This window comes from Capricornis sumatraensis, chromosome 21 (genome assembly GCF_032405125.1).
Source record: "Capricornis sumatraensis isolate serow.1 chromosome 21, serow.2, whole genome shotgun sequence".
Taxonomy (NCBI): domain Eukaryota; kingdom Metazoa; phylum Chordata; class Mammalia; order Artiodactyla; family Bovidae; genus Capricornis; species Capricornis sumatraensis.
Genome location: NC_091089.1, coordinates 6017971 through 6042607, shown reverse-complemented (window position 1 = coordinate 6042607; position 24637 = coordinate 6017971). Strand labels below are relative to the sequence as shown.

The following is a 24637-nucleotide window of genomic DNA, read 5'->3' as shown; positions in this document are numbered from 1 at the left end:
AGCTGAAGATTTTATTTATTCAGAGCCATGGTGCAGGCAAAGTGAAAGTAAACCCTTGTCTCCCGATTGCATGTAAAAACCAGGAAAACAAAACAGTCTTTTCTGAAATATAAAGATAAGGGCAGTAGGCAGATACATTTTTTTTTTGGAGGAAATCTGAAATAATAGAAATCATCTAGAACTGTTTCATGAGGATGTGTATGAAAAACATGTTACAGGAATTTTTCTAATACTGAAAAATCGGCCTCCTCTGGACAGGCACGATTTTCGTCACGCTTGCAGGCAGTGTCAGCTGTGCAGCTCGTCAGAATATCAGCGGCTTCAATAATTGCATTCTAGTTCAAGTGTGGAATTCTTACGAGGGTCCAACTTAATAATTCTGCTGGCTTTTAATGAATGATTTTTCCCCCCGTGGAAATATCATAGGATGAAATTGCATGTGGAGTGTGATAGAAGTGTAATCATCCTTAGGTTAGTGTAGAAGGTACTGGATTCTGGTCCACGTATTTCTTTTATGCTCACCTATGAAATATGTGTGTATTTCAGGCATTCATTTGGAATTATTTAGATACTCCCTTACCCTCATATGTCATCCAAGGGGTTATTTATAACCATGAGATAGATTAATGATGCCCTCGGAAAAGTGGAAACTGAAAATATAAACATATTTTCGTCAATACAATTGACAGTTAATTGGCTGGTGTTCATGGGGGTTTGAAGTAAAATAGACACCATAATTCTAAAAAAAATTTTTTTTTTCTCATTTAGAGCCCACTTTGTTCATATTACATAGGAAGCTAATGTTTCAATTAAATGTGACATAGGTATATATATTTACTTACCTAATTCTCTTCTTTCTGTTAATAATATGATCATATATTTGTCTAGTGTGTGTCCCGCTTTGCCAAGTATGACCGTTCAGTTTTGCTCTATAGTCTCCGCTTTCCTGGCTGCAATTTGTATGTGACTGAGCCGAGAATTTCTTTGTAACTGGTTCAGAAATAGCAGCAGAAGCCAGGATTCAGAAATCGTGTGTGTGAGAAGCCGGGAGTCGCAAACCAGGGTCCGGGGCACAAACCTTTTCTCTTCGGGAGGGTGTGTCTGAGCTTCTCGGGGGAGGGGACCACCCCAGCTTCTTGAGTGAGAGGGGTGCAGGGTCTGGGGTGAAGGCCAGTGGCTGCCACCTGCATGTTGCTGCCTGCCAGAGGTGGGGACAGACCGTGCCGCTCAGCCGGGAGCCCCCGTGCCCCCGCCCGCCGGCTCCTCTCTGGTCTCCCTGCTTCTCTGCTCCGGGCCCCTGGAGAGGTGAAAGCCCGCGGCTCTCGGGCCCCTGGCCTCGCCTCCACGCCGGGCCTCCTGGGCCTGCAGGTCCCTGCTGTGTCATCTTTGCGGTGTCTCTGCAGGGACCCCGTTTTTTTTAGTCACCAGGACTCATGCCAGGCCAGCTGTTCAGACGTCCCTCCCCCAGCACCGTCCTCCTCAAGCGCTTCCCCTGGTGGTCCCGGAAACACACAGTCCCGGCAAAGGGTAGGGATCCCAGGGTCCTGGCCACAGCCTCGCAGCGGGTCCTTGGGAAACGAACCTGTTGAGCCCGGGCTCCAGTTTCGCCATCTCTGAGGGGAGGGCAGGGTGGGACGCAGGTTTTGCTCTGCCCTGCACTCCACCCACTGGCAATGAACTTGGCTTCTGCACGCCACTTTCCTGAGGTTCCCACGCCAGCCCAGAGCCTGGAAGAACTCAGCCTCAAGTTCCTGCCACTCTAGGGGTGTTCACGCGGTGGCCAGTGTCCCCTCCGCCCTGAGCCCCATGTTGCGTCAGGCCCACGCTGCAGGCTGCCTCCCCTCCGCCCCCCACAGCCCTGGGTGGTGCCCGACACAGTGGGCCCCCGCTTGGCCTGTGGATGTGTGTGCAGACAAGCCAGCCTGCCCTTCAGTCCTACCAGCCCTTTCACCAGGACCCCCTCCTTCCTGGAACCAGAGCGTTCCCTCCGGAAGGGCCCGCAGAGCTCTTCCGTCTCCTCGGAAGCCTCTGCCACCCGAAGGGTCCAGGTTAGCTCATGATGAGTGAGTGTGTTCCTAAGAGAGCTTAGCGGCCTTTCATCTGAGATGCTTCCTGGAGGAATCTCACAGTGGGGCAACTCAGGACAGTGGTGCTGCGATCATAGCCTTTAGGGGTGGGAGGGAAGCAGGGCATCCTCGGTGGGATTCCTGCAGGGCCTGGAGGAGGCCTGACCCCAGACCGACTGAGTGCCTGGCCGGTCCTGCAGCTGGAGGGGCCAGGGGGCAGACTCCCAGACCACCTGTCTCCTGAGGGTGCCCCAGTCCTGGCATGTTGGCAGGCGAAGCACCGCTGCGGTGAGTGTGTGGCTGTTAATTCAGCCTCTGCAAGCTTTTTGGACGGGACTATATCATTGTTGCGGTCTTGACTACCTTGCTTTATCCATGGATCTTTGTTTTCTAATTTTTACTGGTAAAGTCCATTACTGAAGAATTTATATTTTTGTCTTTTTACTTTGAGAGAAAATTATGGGGAAGTAAGTCCTACATGACCAGATATTTTTCCTCTTTGTGGAAGTGTTCATGTTATATGGATAATTTGGAAAATATAGGTAAGTAAACAAACCCAAAATCACACTTTGTGATGACCTTACCTAGTTGTAGCTACTGTGAACATGCTTACCTGAGTTCCTGCAGAAAATTTTTTGGCTTCCTCATATTTTTTTAAACAAAAATGAGGTGATGGTAGTTATCAGTTTACTTTTTCACTCATTAAACGGTAAATAGCTTTTTATGTGTTATTTTATGCATTTTCATGATTATTTCTTTAGGTATTTTTTTCTTTTTTTTTGACTTGGCATCGCTTAGTTAACCTTTGGTACATATTGCAAAGCTCTTCTCAAAATGAATCAATGGATTCTCCATTTACAGTGCAGGAATATTCATACTCTGGGCCATTGTCAGTGCAGGTATTTTTAATTCTGTAATCTTTGACAACTTACTTAGTAGTTATGAAGTAGTATCTTGACATGGTTTCTAGTTTGCATTTCTTGTCTTCCAAGTGAGGGGGAATGTTTTTCCATTTTATTAGACAAATGTCTCTCCTCCTTTTTGAATTATTTTGCCCATGTTATTTGCTCATTTTTCCTTTGCTTTGTTCATTTATTTTCTTGCTAATTTGGAAGTGCTCTGACAAGGATGTTAACTCATCTTTCTAGTATGTCTATAGTAGCAGATGACTTCTTTGGTTTGATGTTAAAAAACACCCAGCTTATAAGGTTTTGCCCTTTTCTGTTATCTTTTAAGATGACACCAGTGATGCATATTTATTTTAGAAAAACTAGAACATAGGAAAATAAATATAAGTGAAAAATAAAAATAAATGAAGCTTATTTGCAATCTTACATGGAAGTACCGAAAGTTGATATATCTTCTCTGGATCTTTTCCTTGGAAAATGTATACATATGCATATTATTTGTAACATTTATTTATTTACTTGGCTGTGCTGGGTCTTAGTTGCAACATGTGGGATCTTCAGTCTTCACTGCAGCCTGTGGAACCCTTAGTTGCAGCACATGGGATCTACTTCCCTGACCAAGGATCGAACTTGGGCCCCCTGCCTTGGGAGTGTGGAGTCTTAGCCACTGAACCACCTACATTTAGGGAAGTCCCTACATATACAAATTATACATGTATTTTTACCAGAGTAGTCTCTTTCTGCATATTTTCTTTCATCGCTTTTTTTTTTTTTTTTTGCATATCACATTTATCTTGTCATTATAGACCTGTTTGTCATCTTATACCTGCATTGGATACACAACTTATTTGAGAAATCAAGCATTGTTGGAATTTCAGTTCTTTCTCAGTTTCACAGTTATAAACAACTGTGTAATTAAGGCCTTGGTGTGTATATGTTGGCCGTAGCCTCATCATTTCCTTGATAAATCCCCAGAAGTTGAATGACCAGGTCAACGTCTGGCTGTTTTGAGTTGTCTGGGGACACACACTGCCAACCGGCCTCCTGGAAATGCTCTGCTCACCCTCAGCCCCCTCGGCGGTGTGTCTATTTCTCTGGGTCACGGTTGCTTTGTATAGTTTAGCTGATCCTTTCCTGCATAGTTTCAGTCTTTGAAGTAAAATCTAAGAGGCCCCTTCTGACCCTCAATGTTATGTAAATATTCCGTTTTATTTTCTTCTAGAATTTTTATGGATTCACTTTTTTGGTATGTGAATATTTGGTATATCTGAAATTAATTTTGGTGTATGGTGAAAGATGGGCATCTGCCTCTATTTTTTTCACAAATAGCCAGTTTCCCCAACTCCATCTATTGACAAACCTGTTCTTTCTTCATCGAATTTGAAATGGTCCTTCATCGTCCACTCACTTCTTCTGTATATTTGGGACTGTCTCTCAATTTTCTCTTTAATTTCAAGGAGAAATCTGTCTATTCCTGGCCTATAGTCCTTGTTTTAATCATTGCAACTATATAATACATTTAAGAATAATCTATCCATAGTGCCTATCCCTCCTCATTACTCTTTTTTCCATGAATATTTTTCTATTCTTCTATATTACATGATCTTTAGAGCCATTTTCATCAGCTTAAAAAATAATACTTCTGGTTGTTTGGTTGAAATAATATTAAATTAATAAATTAAAGAATACTCAGCATACAGTAAAATTTTCCCATTCTAAAAATGAAAATGGTGTATTCTCAAATTTATTCCTCTTATTTACTTCTATAAAGTTTTGTGTTTTTTTTTCACATAGTTTCCTCATACTGTTTGTTTATGTTAACTTGTAAGTTATTCATTTATTTATTTATTGGTTGCTGCTCTTTTAAATGGAGCTACTTTCCTATTTTAATGGATTACTATTGGTGTATCAATATGCTGTTGAAGTTTTATATAATTCTAGGGAGCTTTTTCTATTAGCAGATTGAGTGAGCTATTGTTTACCTTTACAGACAGTAGTTACAATCTAGATTTTGAGTACTTTTTAATTATTACTTTCTTTTGTGGCTTTTTTATTTTGGAAAAACACAGTAGTTCTTCAGCAAGGATGACCCAATGGAGAATTTTTTGATTTAAAAAAAAAATCAAATATCAGCTGAGAATGACGCTTAAAGCATCTTCTGCAGAAATCGGTGAGGATTAGAAACCACCAGAGTAGGAACAGCGCAGGAAGAGGGCTGGTTGTGAAGGTGGAAAGAGGGTTCCCTGGGCTGGGGGAGAGTCAGCGAGAACCCGGGCCCCGTGGAAGCAGGCATGCAGTCTGTTCAGGCTGGAGGTTTCAGAAGTGAAGTCTTTTCAGAGAGAGTTGGCAGGAAAAGGGACGTAGGCATGGTGAAACGGTGAGAAAGGCTATATTTGAATACAGAACCCCCCCAGAAGCTAGAGGGTTTAGGAAGCGGGGGAGAGGATCAGGTTCTTAAAAAGTGTGTTAATAATGAAGTCTTGATTCACTTCTTCTTTAGTTTCAGGGATAGCCTTTGGCAGCTATTGTCCGAATGTGCCACTCTCTAATAGACTTAGCAGTTTGTTTTCTGAATTATTTGGTGACAGTGAGTAAATCTTTAAGAACTTATAAAACCACAGGAGTTTGTATTTGTGTGTGTGTTTTATGGGTTTGTATTTCTCGTGGCTGTTTCTGTTGCTTAATCCTAAATCCTGTTGAATAATCTAGGTAGTCTTAAGACTTTGGGCCTCAGTCTGTGGTACCGTCTTTTTAAACATTCACATTTTGGGGGTAGTTTCTCACGCTCATCTTTAAGCTGCTGTAAAATGATTTTCATTTTTTCATTCTGTTTGGGTTTAAAGGTGACAATCAAACCTTCGGGTGTTGTATGGCTACAGTGTGATTTGAAATTGACATTCTTGTGTTTGCTGTTCTACTGTGTTGTGAGTTCTTCTCTGCCACCCTGTCCTATCTCTACCTGTGAAAAGTGAATGCTTACTGCGTTATAAGCGACTCAAGGAAAATTTAATATGATCATATGCCAATGAAGCTTTGAGACATTCCTTATAATGTATATATCTTTTTTCCTTAAAAATTTTTTGGAGTATAGTTGACTTGTAATGTATTAGTTTCAGGTGTACAGCAAAGTGGATCAGTTAAACAAAACATCTGTATTTTTTGGAACATAGCAAAGCCTCACCCATCTGGAAACCAATTAACTACCATTTTTTATTTTTCTGGAACAGAGCTAAGAATAAGAAAAATGAAAGGACATTGGGCCTCAAAAGTCCCTGCACCGAACTGTGTGTTTATTCATAGACTGTTTCTCAGGTCCTTGCTCACCGTTTACATTTTGTTTCTCTCTTACGCACAGCTCTAATATTAATGAAGCTCTGTCCTAGGCTACTGCAAGTTAAAAGTAGCAAATTGGAAGTCGAGAGAAGGCACCTTCGGTAACAGTGAGAAGTGGTAGCAAAGACCTCATAGTGAAGGAGCATAAAGAAAAACTAGTCAGAGAATGAAAACCATGGAATCACAGCAGTGCGGGCCAGTGACTGGAAATGGAATATTGTCCTTTGCCCCTTTGTGGTTGTTACCGACGGTTCGTGATTTTCATTCTAGTCATCAGGAAGATTTTAACTATGTACCATATGCTTTAATTAACGTGGCAAAGCAAGTATATTTGATATAGATTTTCCCGTGTTTAAACATGGTTATGAAACTCTGTTTAAAGGGGTAAAGCTTCAACTATCCAGAAAACCCAGCCTCCCCAAATGACTCTCCCTTCGGGATCTAAAGAGTTGTGGTTTTATTCATCATTGTCCTTAAATCACTGACAGTATAAATCCTTCCTGTGTTTTTGGGAAACATTTTAGCATGTAATTTCCCAATGGCTAAGCCTACTTTCTCATCTGTTTTACTGTATGTGTAAAGTCGAGTTGGCTGGAAGCCATTTGGTTCTGTCCGTCTGACATGTATGTTTCCTTTCTTCCTCCTCTCCCGTCTGGGATGCTCTGTCTGATGCTGCATTTTGGAGTGGATAATGCCACTGTTTTGTTTCAACATATGTGGGTCTGGTTGCACTCATGTCTGCCTGTTCACCCCCCCGTTTTTCGTTTTCACACTTGGTGGACGTGGGGGGCTGTTTGCACTGCTTACTAGAACTGTGAGACTGTGACTTAATGTGCGAACTTGACCATGGTGTACATTTAGCTCAACAGGAGACGAACATGCTAAATGCAGGTAGCTTGCTATTTACACATACGCATACCTTTTATAATTAACCAGTCTTTTATGTTTTTTTCCTACCATAGCTGGAGATAAACTATAAGCCAATTGTTGCTTCTTAAAATGTAACTGTTTTTGATTTGATGTATGATACAGTATCTAAAAATAAGATTAGGAAAATGCCTCTTGTATTTTTGAGTACCTGTGTAAAGACCCAGTTTTATGCCTCTTGTATTTTTGAGTACCTGTGTAAAGACCCAGTTTTTAATATTTCAAAGAAAGTACTTTTCACCCGGAATAGTCATGTGAATTTTGTCTGATTTCTACTAAGCACAAGAGAATTGTTGCAGGGATGCTGCGGTTATGAAAGCAGGATATCACAGATAGACCATCTTGTTGAGCATGTATTTTACTTTTTGGGCTTGAGAGGAGAATGAATAGAGAAGAAAAATATATGTACTTACATCCTGGACAAACGTCATAAGAACTGTTTATTGCTCACTAAAGAAATTAAATCACTTAATGAAGGTGAATTATTAACTTAAACTGTTAGGAATTTAATTTGGAAGCTATTTTCATGGGGATATTGACCAAGTCATGAACGAAAGCACGTCAGTGCCCAAAGACGGTCGTGTGTGCATGTGGGCATGGACTATCATGTCCAACTCTTTGTGACCCCACAGACTGTAGCCCACCAGACTCCTCTGTCCGTGGGATTCTCCAGGCAAGAAGACTGGACTGGGTGGCCATTTCCTCCTCCAGGGGATCTTCCCAACCCAGGGACTGCATCCGTGTCTCCTGTGTCCCCCGCATTGGCAGGCAGATTCTATACCACTGAGCCACCTGGGAAGCCCTGAAGAGCCTCTGCTGCTGCTGCTGCTACTGCTAAGTTGCCTCAGTCGTGTCTGACTCTCTGCGATCCTAGAGATGGCAGCCCACCAGGCTCCCCCGTCCCTGGGATTCTCCAGGCAAGAGCACTGGAGTGGGTTGCCATTTCCTTCAATGCACGAAAGTGAAAAGTGAAAGTGAAGTCGCTTAGTCATGTCTGACCCTCAGCAACCCCATGGACTGCAGCCTACCAGGTTCCTCCGTCCATGGGATTTTCCAGGCAAGAGTACTAGAGTGGGGTGCCATTGCCTTCTCCGCTGAAGATGCTCAGATGGCTTTAAATAGACAACCAAGTATATTTCAATGGAAACTGTTATCTCTAAGCTTTAATAATAAAAGTTCTTCAAAACTGCACTGCTATCAATATAACTATGCGATCAGTAAGGAAGTATGATTTCTTTAAGAAGAATTCATTTTCCAAAATAGTCTTGCTTATTATTAGTAGGCATTGTGTAGTTACTTTATCGATTAAGTTCTGTTTTTAACATAAATGCAGAGTTGCTTCTGGTTGCAGTGTGGCTGTTCATAGTTAATGTTGAGACTCCAAAGAACAGAAATTAGGCTGATCACAGCGTCCCAGGTCTGGTCATAGCAAACAAGGCGGGTTACAGAGGTGTCTAGACTACATAACCCGTGGTAGGTCATGTGTGCATTGGTGATTCTATTGAGTCAACTTCGCCTGGCCTTAAAATAAGCTATGTTATCATTGCCCTTACTGGATAGTTTCTACTTTCTCCCATTTTAAAATGCCACAAGATGGGGAGGGGAGAGATTTCTTGATACCTATGTGTGAATTAGTGACTAGGATGAAAGCCAGAGGGCTTCCCTCGTGGCTCAGCTGGTAAAGAATCTGCCTGCAATGTGGGAGACCTGTGTTAGACCCTGGGTTGGGAAGATCCCCTGGAGAAGGGAACGGCTACCCCCTCCAGTATTCTTGCCTGAGTTCCATGTACTGTATAGTCCATGGGGTTGCAAAGAGTCGGAGTGACTTTCACTTAATGAAAGCCAGAACTGGGACTGTGAGGGTAGTTCACTGCAGTCCTCTAGAAACATCTCTGTGTGATCATTGTTTTAGTGACTTATGAATTAGGTGGAAGAATTGTGAGAAAAATTTCATTCCTTCTCCAAATAGTCTGTTCTTCTGTTTGAATTTTGATTGTTTTTAGTTATTTCTATGATTATATGCAATATGGGATCTTCAGATAATTTCTAAAGCAACACATGTAAATGTAGATACAGAAATACATCACTGCTGTGCATTTTACCTAGCCCTTACCCACATATATAAACACAGCTAGTGAGGTCAATGGAGGCTTTTTTATGCTCGCAGCTAAGACTTCTGTTTATCTTTAAGCTGTGGCATTTCAGATGAAGTCATTTACTTATGACAGACTTATGGGGAAATGCTATTCTTTTAAAATATCTAGATAACTTGATTTTATTGCCTATTTATCCGAAAATAATGGTGATGCATATTTACTGCCTCAGAGATGTGTATGAAGCACCCAGTTCTGTCTGCATTCCTGACGGGAGGAGCCAAGCTACTGTTAGTCACCGTCTTAAAGAAGACAGTTAAAGAGCTTGATGAAATTGATCTTCAATTGAAAGATCATTAATGAACTAACCTCCTACATTGACAGATCACTCAAGACCCCAGAGAGCATGTGATTTCTTCTGTTTTGCAGTAATTCATTTGAAACATTTACCAAAACCCTTAATGTAAATAGAAGCTGCTCAACTATCTGTAAGTGATGGGTCCTTTTTATTGCTGTTCTAACCCATGCTTCTTCTCATGTGCCGACAAGAAGCACAGTGTGCTCGATGTTCCAGAATCTTGACTTGGACAAAGCACAGGAAGCATGAGTTTAACATATTCCTAAAGAGCGAGTGCTTTCTAGGAGAAAATGTTTTTAAGGGTTATTGATTGAGGATATTTAGTGAGTTACTAATCTAGGAGATTGTTCATTTAAAAAAAAATTGCTCTTAGGTTGCTTAAGAAGTTGTGGGTTAGCAGGATAAAAAGGCTGGTATCTGGAGATACGTTAATGAAGTCTTTGCTTTTGGTTCTGGACTATTTCTGTCTGATTTGGTGTCTCCGTGGAGGGAAGCCTAGTAGCAGAGCACCTCCAGCTCCCCATCAGGTCTTTGTATCTTCTCTTCCTCGCTCTCATGGATTCTAACCGCTCCTAACTGCAGCTGCCTTGTGTGTCTGTTCTCTGGTTGCAGTAGCTCAGCCACCTCCTAGTGCAGTGACCTCCGTTTCTTTGTCTTTGCAAATCATGGGTTATCATGAGGAGTCACTGACCTTAGCCAGCTGATGTGCTTAGAAGGGGGTCTGGCACACAGGTCTGGGGAAGGGCCCGCTGCTGTCGTCACGAACGGGGACACGGGAGAGGTCCGTGCACACGGGCATTGTTCATGCAGGAGGAGAGGAGGTCCCCCAGCATGTGGAACGGCACCTTCTCCTAGGACCCGTCTCTCTTTAACCTGAGAGCTACACGTGGCATCTGCCGCTTAGTGGTGTGGTGGGGCGTCTGGACCAGGGCCTTCCTCTGTCCTCCCAGTGATCATGACCTGGGCTTTGTTGGGATAAATTGATGGATTCTTCTGGCACACATGGCACAGTGGTGCTCTCTGCAGACCCCCTTCCCCTAGGAACATATATTTTGTATTGAACAAACATCTCCTGTATTTTTTACCTGCTGTCTGATCTTAATAGGCACTTGTTTCAGATTAAAATCCCATGCTTTCAGTAAGTGCACATGTGAATTATTTGTTTACATTAGATAATTTTTGTGTAAAATTGTAGTTATTTATATTCTCTACAAAAATGGAGGATTTAGCTTTACCATTCTCATTAGGAATGCTAAAGACTCTTTGGGAAAGGAATATTTTTCCTCCTTGAACGGTAGTAAGTATATTTCCATGATGATATATAAATACGTGTTGGTATATTAAAAACATAGGTACCTTTACTATAAGCGATGCTACCTGAAGTTGTCTACTGTTACTATAGTCTATTCCATTATTAAAATGCCACTAGATTGATTTCATGACCCATTAATGAATTATAGCTCTCAGTTTGAAAAACATTGTCCTGAAGGATCACCTGGGATTTCTGTCCTCTGCTGGGCTCACAGTCAAAATTGGGAAGGATGACTGTCAGACATAGTGATGAAGATGATGGAGATGGTGATGATGGTGGTGATGATGGTGGTAATTGTGGTTGTGGTGATGGTGATGGTGGTGGTGATGATAGTGATGATGGTGATGATGGTGATGATGGTGGTGGTAATGGTGGTGGTCCTGATGATGGTGGTGATGATGATGGTGATGGTGGTGATGGTGATGATGGTGGTAGTGGTGGTGGTGGTGATGGTGGTGGTGATGATAGTGATGATGGTGATGATGGTGATGATGGTGGTGGTGATGGTGGTGGTGGTGATGGTGGTGGTGATGATGGTAGTGATTATGATGTGACAAGGTGATGACAGTGATGACAATGACAGTGGTGGTGATGGTGATGGTGGTAGTGATGATGGTGATGATGTGGTGGTCAAGATGATGATGGTGGTGGTGATGGTGCTGGTGATGGTGCTGGTGATGGTCCTGATGATGATGGTGGTGGGATGATGGTGATGATGGTGGTGGTGATGGTGGTGATGATGGTCCTGATGATGATGGTGGTGGTGATGATGGTGGTAGTGATGGTGGTGGTGATGGTGGTGATGATGGTCCTGATGATAATGGTGGGGTGATGGTGATGATGGTGGTGGTGATGGTGATGATGGTGGTGGTGATGGTAGTGGTGGTGATGGTGATGATGGTGGTGATGGCAGTGGTGGTGGTGATGGTGATGATGGTGGTGATGGCGGTGGTGGTCCTGATGATAATGGTGGGATGATGGTGATGATGGTGGTGGTGATGGTGATGATGGTGGTGGTGATGGTAGTGGTGGTGATGGTGATGATGGTGGTGATGGCAGTGGTGGTGGTGATGGTGATGATGGTGGTGGTGATGGTAGTGGTGGTGATGGTGATGATGGTGGTGATGGCAGTGGTGGTGGTGATGGTGATGATGGTGGTGATGGCGGTGGTGGTCCTGATGATAATGGTGGGATGATGGTGATGATGGTGGTGGTGATGGTGATGATGGTGGTGGTGATGGTAGTGGTGGTGATGGTGATGATGGTGGTGATGGCAGTGGTGGTGGTGATGGTGATGATGGTGGTGATGGCGGTGGTGGTCCTGATGATAATGGTGGGATGATGGTGATGATGGTGGTGGTGATGGTGATGGTGGTGGTGGTGATGGTGGTGGTGATGAAGCTGATGATGGTGGTGATGATGGTGGTGGTAGTGATGATGGTGGTGGTGATGATGATGGTGGTAGTGATGGTGGTGGTGATGGTGGTGATGGTGGTGGTGGTGATGGTGATTATGGTTGTGGTGATGAAGCTGATGATGGTGGTGATGATGGTGGTGATAGTGATGGTGATGATGGTGGTGGTGATGGTGGTGGTGATGGTGATGATGGTGGTGATTATGGTGGGATGATGGTGATGGTAGTAGTGATGATGGTGGTGGTGGTGATGGTGATGATGGTGGTGGTGATGAAGCTGATGATGGTGGTGGTGATGGTGGTGGTGGTGATGGTGATGATGGTTGTGTTGATGAAGCTTTTGATGGTGGTGATGGTGATGGTGGTGGTGGTGATGGTGGTGGTGGTGATGGTGATTATGGTTGTGGTGATGAAGCTGATGATGGTGGTGATAGTAATGATGGTCTTGGTGGTGGTGGTGATGGTGATGATGGTGGTGGTGATGGTGGTGATTATGGTGGGATGATGGTGGTGGTAGTAGTGATGATGGTGGGATGATGGTGATGATTGTGATGATGGTGGTGATGATGGTGATGATGGTGGTGGTGGTGATGGTGATGATGGTGCTGATGGTGGTGGTGATGGTGGTGATGGTGGTGATGGTGATGGTGGTGATGATGGTGGTGATGGTGGTGGTGATGGTGGTGATGGTGGTGGTGATGGTGGTGAAGGTGGTGCTGATGGTGGTGGTGATGGTGATGGTGGTGATGGTGGTGGTGATGGTGGTGGTGATGATGGTGATGATGGTGCTGATGGTGGTGGTGATGGTGGTGATGGTGGTGATGGTGGTGGTGATGGTGATGATGGTGGTGGTGATGGTGATGGTGGTGATGATGGTGGTGATGTGGTGGTGATGGTGGTGATGGTGGTGGTGATGGTGGTGGTGATGGTGGTGATGGTGGTGGTGGTGATGGTGGTGGTGATGGTGGTGGTGATGGTGATGATGGTGGTGGTGATGGTGGTGGTGATGGTGGTGATGGTGGTGGTGATGGTGATGGTGATGGTGATGGTGGTGATGGTGGTGGTGATGGTGGTGGTGATGGTGGTGGTGATGGTGGTGGTGATGGTGATGATGGTGGTGGTGGTGGTGATGGTGGTGATGGTGGTGGTGATGGTGGTGATTATGGTGGGATGATGGTGGTGGTAGTAGTGATGATGGTGGGATGATGGTGATGATTGTGATGATGGTGGTGATGATGGTGGTGGTGGTGATGGTGATGATGGTGCTGATGGTGGTGGTGATGGTGGTGATGGTGGTGGTGATGGTGATGATGGTGGTGGTGATGGTGATGGTGATGATGGTGGTGGTGATGGTGGTGGTGATGGTGGTGATGGTGGTGGTGATGGTGGTGATGGTGGTGGTGGTGATGGTGGTGGTGATGGTGGTGGTGATGGTGATGATGGTGGTGGTGGTGGTGATGGTGGTGATGGTGGTGGTGATGGTGGTGATTATGGTGGGATGATGGTGGTGGTAGTAGTGATGATGGTGGGATGATGGTGATGATTGTGATGATGGTGGTGATGATGGTGGTGGTGGTGATGGTGATGATGGTGCTGATGGTGGTGGTGATGGTGGTGATGGTGGTGGTGATGGTGATGATGGTGGTGGTGATGGTGATGGTGATGATGGTGGTGGTGATGGTGGTGGTGATGGTGGTGATGGTGGTGGTGATGGTGGTGATGGTGGTGGTGATGGTGGTGGTGATGGTGGTGATGGTGGTGGTGATGGTGGTGATGATGGTGGTGGTGGTGATGGTGATGATGGTGCTGATGGTGGTGGTGATGGTGATGATGGTGGTGGTGATGGTGGTGGTGATGGTGGTGGTGATGGTGGTGATGGTGGTGGTGATGGTGGTGATGATGGTGGTGGTGGTGATGGTGATGATGGTGCTGATGGTGGTGGTGATGGTGATGATGGTGGTGGTGATGGTGGTGGTGATGGTGGTGGTGATGATGGTGATGGTGGTGGTGATGGTGGTGATGGTGGTGGTGATGGTGGTGGTGATGGTGGTGGTGATGGTGATGATGGTGGTGGTGATGGTGGTGATGATGGTGGTGGTGGTGGTGGTGATGGTGGTGGTGATGGTGGTGGTGATGGTGATGATGGTGATGGTGATGGTGGGATGATGCTGAAGGTAATAGTGGTGATGATGGTGATGATGGTGGGATGAAGGTGGTGATGGTGGTGGTCCTGATGCTGATGTGGTAAGGTGATGATGACAGTGATGATGATGACAGTAATAGTGGTGATGGTGATGATGATAGGGATGATGTTAGTGTCAGCTACTGTTTATTCACATATTCTTTATGTATTAGTTTTTTAAAAATTTAAAACAATACATGCTTATTTTAAGTAATAAATGTATATAAAGAAAGGAGTAATGTTCACAGTGCAGTGTGCTAAGTCGCTTCAGTTGTGTGTGACTCTTTGTGACCCCATGGACTGTAGCCCACCAGGCTCCTCTGTCCATGGGATTCTCCAGGCAAGAATACTGGAGTGGGTTGCCATGCCCTCCTCCAGGGAGTCTTCCTGCCCCAGGGATTGAACCCGCGTCTCTTGTATATCCTGTATTCACAATACAAATGGTTAAAGAAAAAGAATACTGGAGTGGGTTGCCGTGCCCTCCTCCAGGGAGTCTTCCTGCCCCAGGGATTGAACCCGCGTCTCTTGTATATCCTGTATTCACAATACAAATGGTTAAAGAAAGTTGTTATTCTCACCTTCACTGTAACTAGCGAGAACAGTCTGGCTCCGTCTTCCTCGCCTTTGTCTTGCTCATATGTGTGTGTGGAAACATACGTACTATATGTGGGGTTTCCATTTTGTAAAAAACTGGAATTCTTTACTGAGTAGTTGATTTCTCACTTGGAAACCATCACAGTCTTTGCTCCAGAGAAGCGTCTCAGTCTCTCCTTTGGTTTTCAAGGTGTGGCCGCCTGCGTTAGGTCAGCTCACACCTTCTGTGGCTATTCCGGGCATGTCTGGTTATGGGACACCACAAACGATGCCGCTGGATATAAATATGTGAACATATGTGTGCTTTCACTTCAAGGGCTATATCTCCCAATCGGGTATTGCGAAGTCAAAGAGCTTTTGTAGTTTTAGCTGCCAAGTTGCTTTCCAGGAAGGTGTCACCATTGCCCACTTACTGAGCACATAAGATGTCCTAGACTTGGCATGAACTCCTTATTCTCCTGACTTTGAGCCTCATGCCCTCTCTGTGCTGTGTTGACGGTGACCAGCCCATCCATTCAGGCCAAGTCCTGTGTGCGGACGGGTGGAGGCCCGGAGGAGGGCAGACAGAGGCTCCTCCAGGGCCCCAGCCCAGCTTCTCAGCCTGCTGCTTCTCCTGTCCCCTCGGTCCTTGGTCATTAGAGCGTGGATTCATTTTACCAGCCAACATTGTTTCTCTCTTCTTAGGCGAGATAAGAATTCCACCTGCTTTTGCATTTGCCTAACCTGCGGCTCTAGCAGAGCACTTGCAACACTTTGTCCTGTATTCAGGGGAGCGGAGGGCGTCCTTCTCACACCCGACCTTTGAGTTCCATGCAGACAAAGCCCGTCTGTCATCTTGTGCCCCTGCAGAGAGTCACCTGGTGCCGAGTCGCTGAAACTCAGTAAGTGGCTTTGGAAAACGCAAGAGAGTGTCGCCAGACCGTGTGTGCTTGTTTGTGGACGAGGTCCTCATTTTTCCTTCTGTTTTCTCTGATGCGCTGCTATGCGTCACATTCAGCCTGCCTGTCCTTAGCTCTGGAGACACAGGCCAGCTGCCAAGCCCGTTTGTACGTGTTTGTAGAGGAAGCCGTGCCTAGGGACTGACGGTGCCCCGGTCTCTTCCCCGGGGGATCCTGTGGGTGCTGATGGACTTTGCCTCTGTGGCTCCATCCCTGGATGCTGACCTGAAATAGTCCCCGTTCACTGAAGCCCAGGCGTCAGACACCAACGTACAGCTATCAAATGTGCGCGCGCCCAGGGAAGCCTTACTTCCCCAGTTTAAAGGGACCCGTGGCAGGCTGACTTCAGAGGACCTCTACTTTCATACTTACCCCCCCTACATCACCTCTAATATCCAGGGAAGATGGACTAAAATCTCTCAACTGACTAAAAGCATGGTCCTTTCTCCCAGCTGCCAGTTCTCAGTTTGGGTCCCGCCCCCCCATGACTTCACTGCTCAGCCAGCCTTGGAGGGAAGAAGGCACCTTGCCGGGATTCCTGAGCTCACTGACTTGCCAAGGTGATGGAAGCTGCAACCCAGCTTGATCGTTTGGGGGCAGGAAGGAGGGCGAGGACTGCGTCGTACAGAAGAGGACATCCAGTGACAAGCCCCATATCTCCGGGGCTTCCGTCCTCTCTGAATCCACGTCCACGTGTGCGGCATGCGGCCCCGCCTTGGCTCTGTGGACACCGGTCACTGTGGTGGGACCTGGTGGGTGACTCACACACTGGCTCCAAAGGCACCCCCAGAAGTGACCCAGCATCACTGCTGCTCACGTTTCCTTGGCCACATCCTGTCCCATGGAGGCAGAGAAGAGCAGGTCAGAGTGTGCTCAGAAGAGATGAACCTGAATTTTTGTCAACACCCCTGCCGTGGGGGCCACATAGGTAGATGATGGGAGGAAAAAAAAGAGAGAGAGAGAGAGGGCAGCATATTCTAGGACATAAATAAAACTCTCTCTCGTAAGAGATTCGCTAACCGATTCTGCCAAAAAGAAGTCCCCAAAATGCTGTGATAAATGGCGACATCACTGTAACCAATTTACGGTGATTCCTTTGAAGGACAACAGTCATCTTTCTGCAGAAAGATGTTCTGTGAAGAACGCTGGAGTACTTGTCAGCCCACACGGGCATCCTTAATACATGGCCTGACCCGAGCACCCATTACCATAAACTCAACCACAGACAGACACCCGGAGGCGGGGCCGCCTGAGCTGCAGCCCGAAGGGAGAGCAGACTCTGCCTGCAGCAGAACGCGTGCCCCTGACTTCCCAGAAAGCCGGGGCTTGGTTTTCTCCAAGGCTTCTGGTTCTTTCTGTCCCTGCTGGAAGCATAACTTCTCATTTCAGAGTCACATAGTGTATCCGCTCCTTAAATATGACTGATAGGAGGAAATCTCAGCACCCCTCTAGCTGTTTGCACTGTTTTCATGCTGTGGGGTCTCTGGCTGAAATGAAAAGTCTTGATTTGGGGGATTTGAAATCAAATAGGAGTTTTGATGTGAGAGAGCATGTTCATTTCCACATAGGATAATTTTACAGATCGACTTAATAATAATATGTAATAAACAAGCAAATAAATGGCTACAGCTTCCATGGGGCTTGGCCATCGTTCAAGCCCAGCCCTCGGTGCCTTTGGTATCGAGATGGAAGAGCTGCGGTGGTTGGCGTATGGTCTTCACAGGAGCGGCGGGAATGGCTTGTTCCTCTGTGACTCCAGGGTTGGGGAGAGGCTGATGGTTCCGAGGCGATGGTGGCCTTTCTGATCCCATTGAGAGATGCAAAACTGTGTCCCCAGGTCTTTTGTTCTTTGGAGAAAACTTACACTGAAATAAGAGAGCAATAAAACCAGCTTGCCTGATTTCTCAGAGTGTTCATTTGGTCCCTGAAAGTTTACCAGATGATTCTGGTCACCATCTACCCCAGGAAACAGTTTTTCCTTTTGTTAAAAAAAAAAAAAAAGAGGAAGAATTGATGGAATAAGGTAAGTCCATTTGCAGCGTGAGATCAAGTAGTCTTGGAAACAGTAATATACGCTTTTTAGATGTTTTAAAAGAAATGCATGTACTTATTTATTTCTGGCTGAGTCAGGTCTTGGCTGTGGTGCACAGCCTCAGTAGTTGTGGCCCTGCAGCCTGTGGGATCTTAGTTCCCAGCCAGGGACTGAACTCCTGACCCCTGCTGTGGAAGCATAAAGTCTTCACCACTGGAGCCCCAGGGATGTCCAGAAATATGCCCTTCTGTATCCTTTCTCTTACCCATCCAGTAAGTATTCACCGAGCGCCTGCTGTATGCCCAGCAGTGCTGTGGGAGGTCTGCAGACTCTGGCCTCCACAGACGGCTTCTAGGCTTATGGTGTAAACGGTGACCGTCCTTTTGCCTCTTGCCTAGACTGTCTGATTTGTCCTTTTGAACCTGAGAACGCCACATTTATTCTCTTTAAAATACATTAAATCAAGCCTACCTCCCAGCCTCCAGCCCCATGTGCCCCACCCCGACGCCCCAACCTGTGCTTGTGACCCCCTTCTTGGCACCCTCCCCACTCTTCTCTGCCCTTGGGAATCCTTTCTGACTTCCCAGGGCAGCTCAACTGTGTCCCCCGGGGAAACCCTTCTGCCCCACCTCCTTCTGGGAGGGATGCTCTCCCATCACACATGCCGGGGTGTCTGTATGACGAGTCCTGCACGTCCCGTCCAGAGGCCCATTTCCTTGTTCATTGACTGTCCCTGCATAGAGGTTCTGGATTTTCCAAGAGACTCCACTGACATTTTCTGGTTGGCATGGATTGTAAGGGTCCTTGGCTGCAGCCCTGCCCTTTTCACAGGTGAGGAAACAAAGACTTAGTGTGGCCCTGGCCGTCGTTCAGGTTTCCCCGGCCAGACCTGCAGTGGAACGAAGACCAGCGTCCAGATTCCTGATGTCAGCCCAGGGCTTTCTATGTGACATCACGCGGCCTTGCAGCGAAGCTGTGTGTGCGAGAAACCTGCGTGCCGTTCAGTATGCAGGCTCATTACATATTTGCATATCTGTATTACTCGTGGTTATATCTTTTTGTAAAAAAATAGAGAGCATGGAATTCATTTGTCAGGAATGTAATCTATCAAACCAGCATTACATCCGTGTCAGAACCAGGTTCGTCTTTTATCGCTCTGAGTTACAGTGCCTTTCTGAGGACAGGAAACTCCTATAAGTTCGGGGTCTACTGCTTCTCCATGTATGCCACCGTGCTTGTAATCTCCAATCTCCTTTCTTCTTTCTTAACCTTTAAGAGAGATCCACCTTTTTGTTTTGTTAAATATCAGTATAATTAAATTATCAATAATCAATATATTTTCTGACACCATGTTGCATATTTTTCAAGTCTTGTTTCTTGAGGGCAAATGTTAGCATCCCGAATGCCTGCTACAATTAAATAAACTTAAATGGAGAAGGGCATGGCAACCCACTCCAGTATTCTTGCCTGAAAAGTCCCATGAACAGAGGAACCTGGCAGCTTGCAGTTCATGAGATCGCAAAGAGTCGGACACAACTGAAGTGACTTAGTAGCAAATAGGTATTTATGAGTTAAAAACTTGGTTTGCTGCAGTTACGGTGCCAAGAGACAGTCACTGTATATAGTACATCTATGTTTCTTGTTTGCTTCTTGGCAATTAAACCATAGAGAGTTTTTTTGGTTTTGTTTTTGTTGTTCCTCATGGTGTTTGTAGCAACATTCATGCAGATACAATAATTCAGTGTGAAGGAAAATCAGTGTTTTCCTGAGCTGGTTTGCATATGCATGTCAGATCTAGCTATACCATTTTTATGCTATTGAGGAAAACAGAGTGACCTTTTTACCAAGTTTTTGATTCTGGAGGATGCTGTGTTTTGACTGTGGAGGGGAGGGGGCTGCAGAAGAAAGGTGAAGAAGCAATTGTTGATTTATACCGTGATGCTAGCCACAGTCAGGAGCCTAAGATGCTTTTCAGCTATAATTGTATCTTTGCTCAAGGCTACTGTAGTTATACTCCATTAAATCCCACTGTCAGTCATCTCCAGAGTTGCAAGGAGCCCAGGCTGAAACTGACCACCGAATAGTCCCAGCTCGCCTTTGTGTTTCTTCTCTTGTTTCAAAGCGTAGTGTGGTCGTGGACATGGAGATGCTTCATCACAAGATTACATAGTAACACTCATTTATGGGATCGTGGTAGAGTAATCAGAAATATGTCATAAAACATGTCTAGCTAGCTGTCCTCTTAAAGGCCCTGCCTTTCATCACGATTATTTTCCAAAAAGAAATAAAAGACAAAATGTCATCCAGTAAATATGTTGGTGAATAACATCTATCTAAAATGGGTAGTTTTCCTTCAACAGGAATAGTAAAGTACGCTACGGAAGCATTCGACTGGCTTCTGTCAAAATAATTATCCTGCAATTATCTCTGCCATCCTGTTAGCTTTTGCACGTGGGGATGGGATGTTGTGCTTTTGTGGTCTTCAACTCCAATCTTCGAGTTCTCCCAGGAACGATTACACTGACGGATTTTTTTCTTCTTAAAGTCTAGAAAAAAGAACGGGGAAGGGCTTTATAAAAGGAACTGTGCTCTGACGCATAGCTTCTCCTTCGGAGACCCAGTTGGCTGCCTGTACTGTGAGCACGAGGTCCTTCTGTCAGCGTCTCCACACTCATCAGGACCACAGTACCTGGTCCAAGCCCAAGTTCAGCCAGTGTGACTAAGGAAGGAACTCCAAAAATGCTGGGTATTGGAAATAAATGGGGGTATCCGCATCAGGACATGCATCCTTAAATCTCTGTTACAAAATGTCATTCCTAAACTTCCATCTCAAGTCAGTTTTTGTTTTTTTTTTTTAAGTTGGGGGCAGACATTTATAGTTACAGACTCTTTGCTGCTGCTCTGCTAAGTTGCTTCAGTCGTGTCCAACTCTGTGCGACCCCATAGATGGCAGCCCACCAGGCTCCACCATCCCTGGGATTCTCCAGGCAAGAACACTGGAGCGGGTTGCCGTTTCCTTCTCCAATGCACGAAAGTGAAAAGTGAAAGTGAAGTTGCTCAGTCGTCTCCAACTCTTTGTGACCCCATGGACTGTAGTCCACTAAGGTCCTTCATCCATGGGATTCTCCAGGCAAGAGTACTGGAGTGGGGTGCCATTGCCTTCTCCGACAAACTCTTTAGGCATCTTTGATTCAAAGATACTTTTCCAAGACATGCCCTACACAGCAGAATACATGTGTTCTTCCTATTTCTTCTTATTTTTTGGAAAGACTGTCCCTAAAACAAGGATCTTTTCTGGGGGGAGGGTATTTATTTAAATCACAGCAGAGTACATGTCTGCTTCCTATTTCTTCTTCTTTCTTTTCTTAATTTTTGGAAAGAGTGTCCCTAAAAGAAGGGTTTTTTTGGGGGGGAATGGGTGTTTATTTAAATGAGTGCATTCTATGTGCTCCTGTTTTAAAGCATTTTTAGTTTAACAGCGATTTTCCATGCAGAATATCATCTCACTTGTCCAAATCTTGGCTCATGGAGGAGAAATGTCCTGGGCAGAAGCCTGCTTTGACCTCTGCATTCCTCTCCAGGTGACATCTGTGATTTTAAGGCAGGATCTTTTTTTTTTTTAAAGAGAAATTTATCTCTCAGTGAGATTATTGTCTTTGCAATTCACCACCAAGGTAAGTCCTTTTGACTCATCACGCGTGTGTACTTGACTAAGTAGCAACACTTTAAGAAAAGTAAACTCCGTGCTTTTCTGCTGTCATATTTGATTTGAGCTATGCTCTGACGGTTGTTTGAAGCTAACATGAAATGCAGCGCCTGCCTGATCCATTTTAGCAGCCCATTATCATAATTTCACTGTCGTATGGCCACTGACTTAATGTACTTACAAATGACAGAGAAAGTGTGTTACATGACCTTAGGGTTTTCAAAAATTAAATGACGTCGTAAGTCGTATTTCAAAGAATAGCTAAGGAGAACGGTTTTCTTTCCTGCATAAAGTGTCACTACGCACAGCAACAGGATATTGTATTTCTTTTTTATTACACAAAAATGTGAAGCTTTTAAACTCCTAGATTCCCCACATAAAATTTAATATTGGGGTAGGGAATGAGATATCCAGCGGATAAATCTGCTTCTCCCCCACCTCATCCCCTCTCATCTCGAGAAGAAATGCCTTCAAAACTTAGAAATGGAGAAATACTTTGAAATTCTTATTTGATGATGAATCTAGTATTTTTTTCCTTACACAAAGCCCACGAGTTCCCACCTCAAGGGCAGTAAAGTACTTATATTTACTGACGCATGCTTTGCTAGGATGCTTAAACATAGATCACTTTTTCCTTCTGTGTTTAGGAATCAGTTTTGGTTTCAAGAGTGTTCTTTTGAAGGAACTGAGTCTTCCAGTCTGGGGTGAAGTGGGATCTGGAGGAAACTCTTCATGGGAGGGAGTGACATTGGTGTCTCGTCAGCACAGAGAGCTCTGTGATGCCCTGAACTCACGTGGCCGAGTCCCCCCACCACAGGAGGAGCTACGGGGAGGGTGACGGAGCAGCAGGCTGTGACATGCACCCCATGCGTGGGCCGTGGGCAGACCAGGACAGACCATGGGCCAGTCTAGGGTAGGGCCTTGCACAGAGCGTGGACGTAATCAGCTCACTCGCCTGCTTAGGGTCCTCTCTGCAAGGAAGGAGTGGCGGTGGTGGTTTAGGTGCTAAGTTGTGCCCCATTCTTTGCGGTCCCATGGACTGTAGCCTGCCAGGCTCCTCTGCCCATGGCATTTCCCAGGCAAGAATACTGGAGTGGGTTGCCATGTCCTTCTTCAGGGTTTCTTCCCAACCCAGGGATCGAATCTGCATCTCCAGCATTGCTGGACAATTCTTTACCACTGAGCCACCTGGGAAGCCAAGGAAGGAATACTGTGGCTCAAACCATAGCTCACCGAAGGAGCCCTTGACTGGCAGAGCGACGGATTGATTTCTAGATCACAGAAAATAGTGGGCCTCCATGCAACATTTAGAGCTCAGAAGCCTTTTTCAATTAGATCCTGAAAAATAAACATGGGGCCCAGTGCAATAAGGAGGCAGCCTTATGGGAGATAGAGCGGCTTACCAACCTTGCCTGCAATTCAGTGAACAAAAATCTAACTTGTATGTTGATTTCCACGTGGTCATTAGTGATAGTGGCTATTGGAAGTAAATGGTGATCAGGAGGCACACTGGTGTGTCAGGAAACACAAGGCACAGGCTTGGATTCTGTGGCAGCCTAAGGATGTCCTTTGAAAGCCAAAAAGTGGGGCTGAAACAAAAGGTCTTAGCTCCCTTCAGCTCCCACCTGCAAACCGTGAGGCTTGTGCATGAGCCAGAAAGGACAGGGATGACCTGGGGATCGGCTGCAGAGCACGTGGGCTGAGTCCACGAGGAGACTTGCTGCAAGTCTGTTTTGTGCAGTGTGGGACCTTGCAAATGTCCTGTTACACCCCGGCACTATTGACAGGAAGAGTGTTATTTAAAGTTACTAAAATTCAGTGCCACTTCTAAATTGGATTTGCACTTTTTTATGCACCAGAATTAAATTGCAGGGTGGGAGGAAAGGTGTGGTTGCAATGTGTGCTTACGAACCACTTATCATAAAGATGTTTTCAGCCCAAAACAATTAGACCATTGGAAAAAACTTTCTGATGTAGTCCCAAGGTTTTTATTCCTGTCGTGGATTTAGTGGGCCTGAAAAAAATGCTTTCTTTTCTTGATTTCAGTGAAAGGTCATTGTGTGGCTCTAGTTTTCCTTAAACTGAATACACACCAAGATTACAGATATATTCAAATATTTCCCCCACGGAGAAAACCTCATTTTCATGTTGTAGCTCTGCCCATAATCCTGCATGGGCTTGTCTGAAGCTGCTGTCTCCCAGTTTGAATAAGTGATGCCAACAGAAAGCTCCCAGGCAGTGCCCGAGGTAAAGAACCTGCCTGCCAACGCAGGAGACACAAGAGACGTGGGTTCTAACCCTGGGTGGGGAAGATCTGGAGAAGGAAGTGGCAGCCCACCCCAGTATTCTTGCCTGGAGAATCCCATGGACAGAGGAGCCTGGAGGGCTCCAGTCCCTGGAGTCGCGCAGAGCCTGACACAACCGAAGCGATTTGGCACGCACACAACAGAAAACGCGAGCTCCCGCTGCACTGGGGACACATGGGTTGGTCAGGCACCTAAGAGACTCCATTGCATATGCTGGCTGCTGGGGTCAAGCTGCACGCTGACCCGGACTTAGGGCAGGGTGGCCTGGGAAGCTGCCCGGGGTGAGGCACAGGGTGGGGGCTGAGGGCTTCCAGGGCACCAGGGCAGGGCTCCTCAGTGAGTCCGGTGTCCTAACGAGAAGGAAGGAAACCTTGGGGGTGGAGCTGAAAGGTGCTCTCGCTCTCCCGCATCTTTGGTCTCCCCGTAGTAGAGACGCCACTCTGGGGGAAGCTCTGTTGCCAATGGTTC

The 24637-nt window shown here is 45.7% G+C and overlaps 1 protein-coding gene across 1 annotated transcript in view; it reads left to right on the top strand.

Annotated features, from left to right (window-relative positions):
* Positions 1-12434: 12434 nt before the first annotated feature.
* The window catches only part of TSHZ1 (teashirt zinc finger homeobox 1), a 33471-nt gene continuing 21268 nt past the window's right edge, over positions 12435-24637 (top strand). The window contains exons 1-2 of the mRNA XM_068994009.1: positions 12435-12596; positions 12689-12907. Of these exons, the coding sequence (XP_068850110.1) occupies positions 12435-12596; positions 12689-12907 (381 nt within the window). The remainder of the gene's footprint in view (positions 12597-12688; positions 12908-24637) is intronic.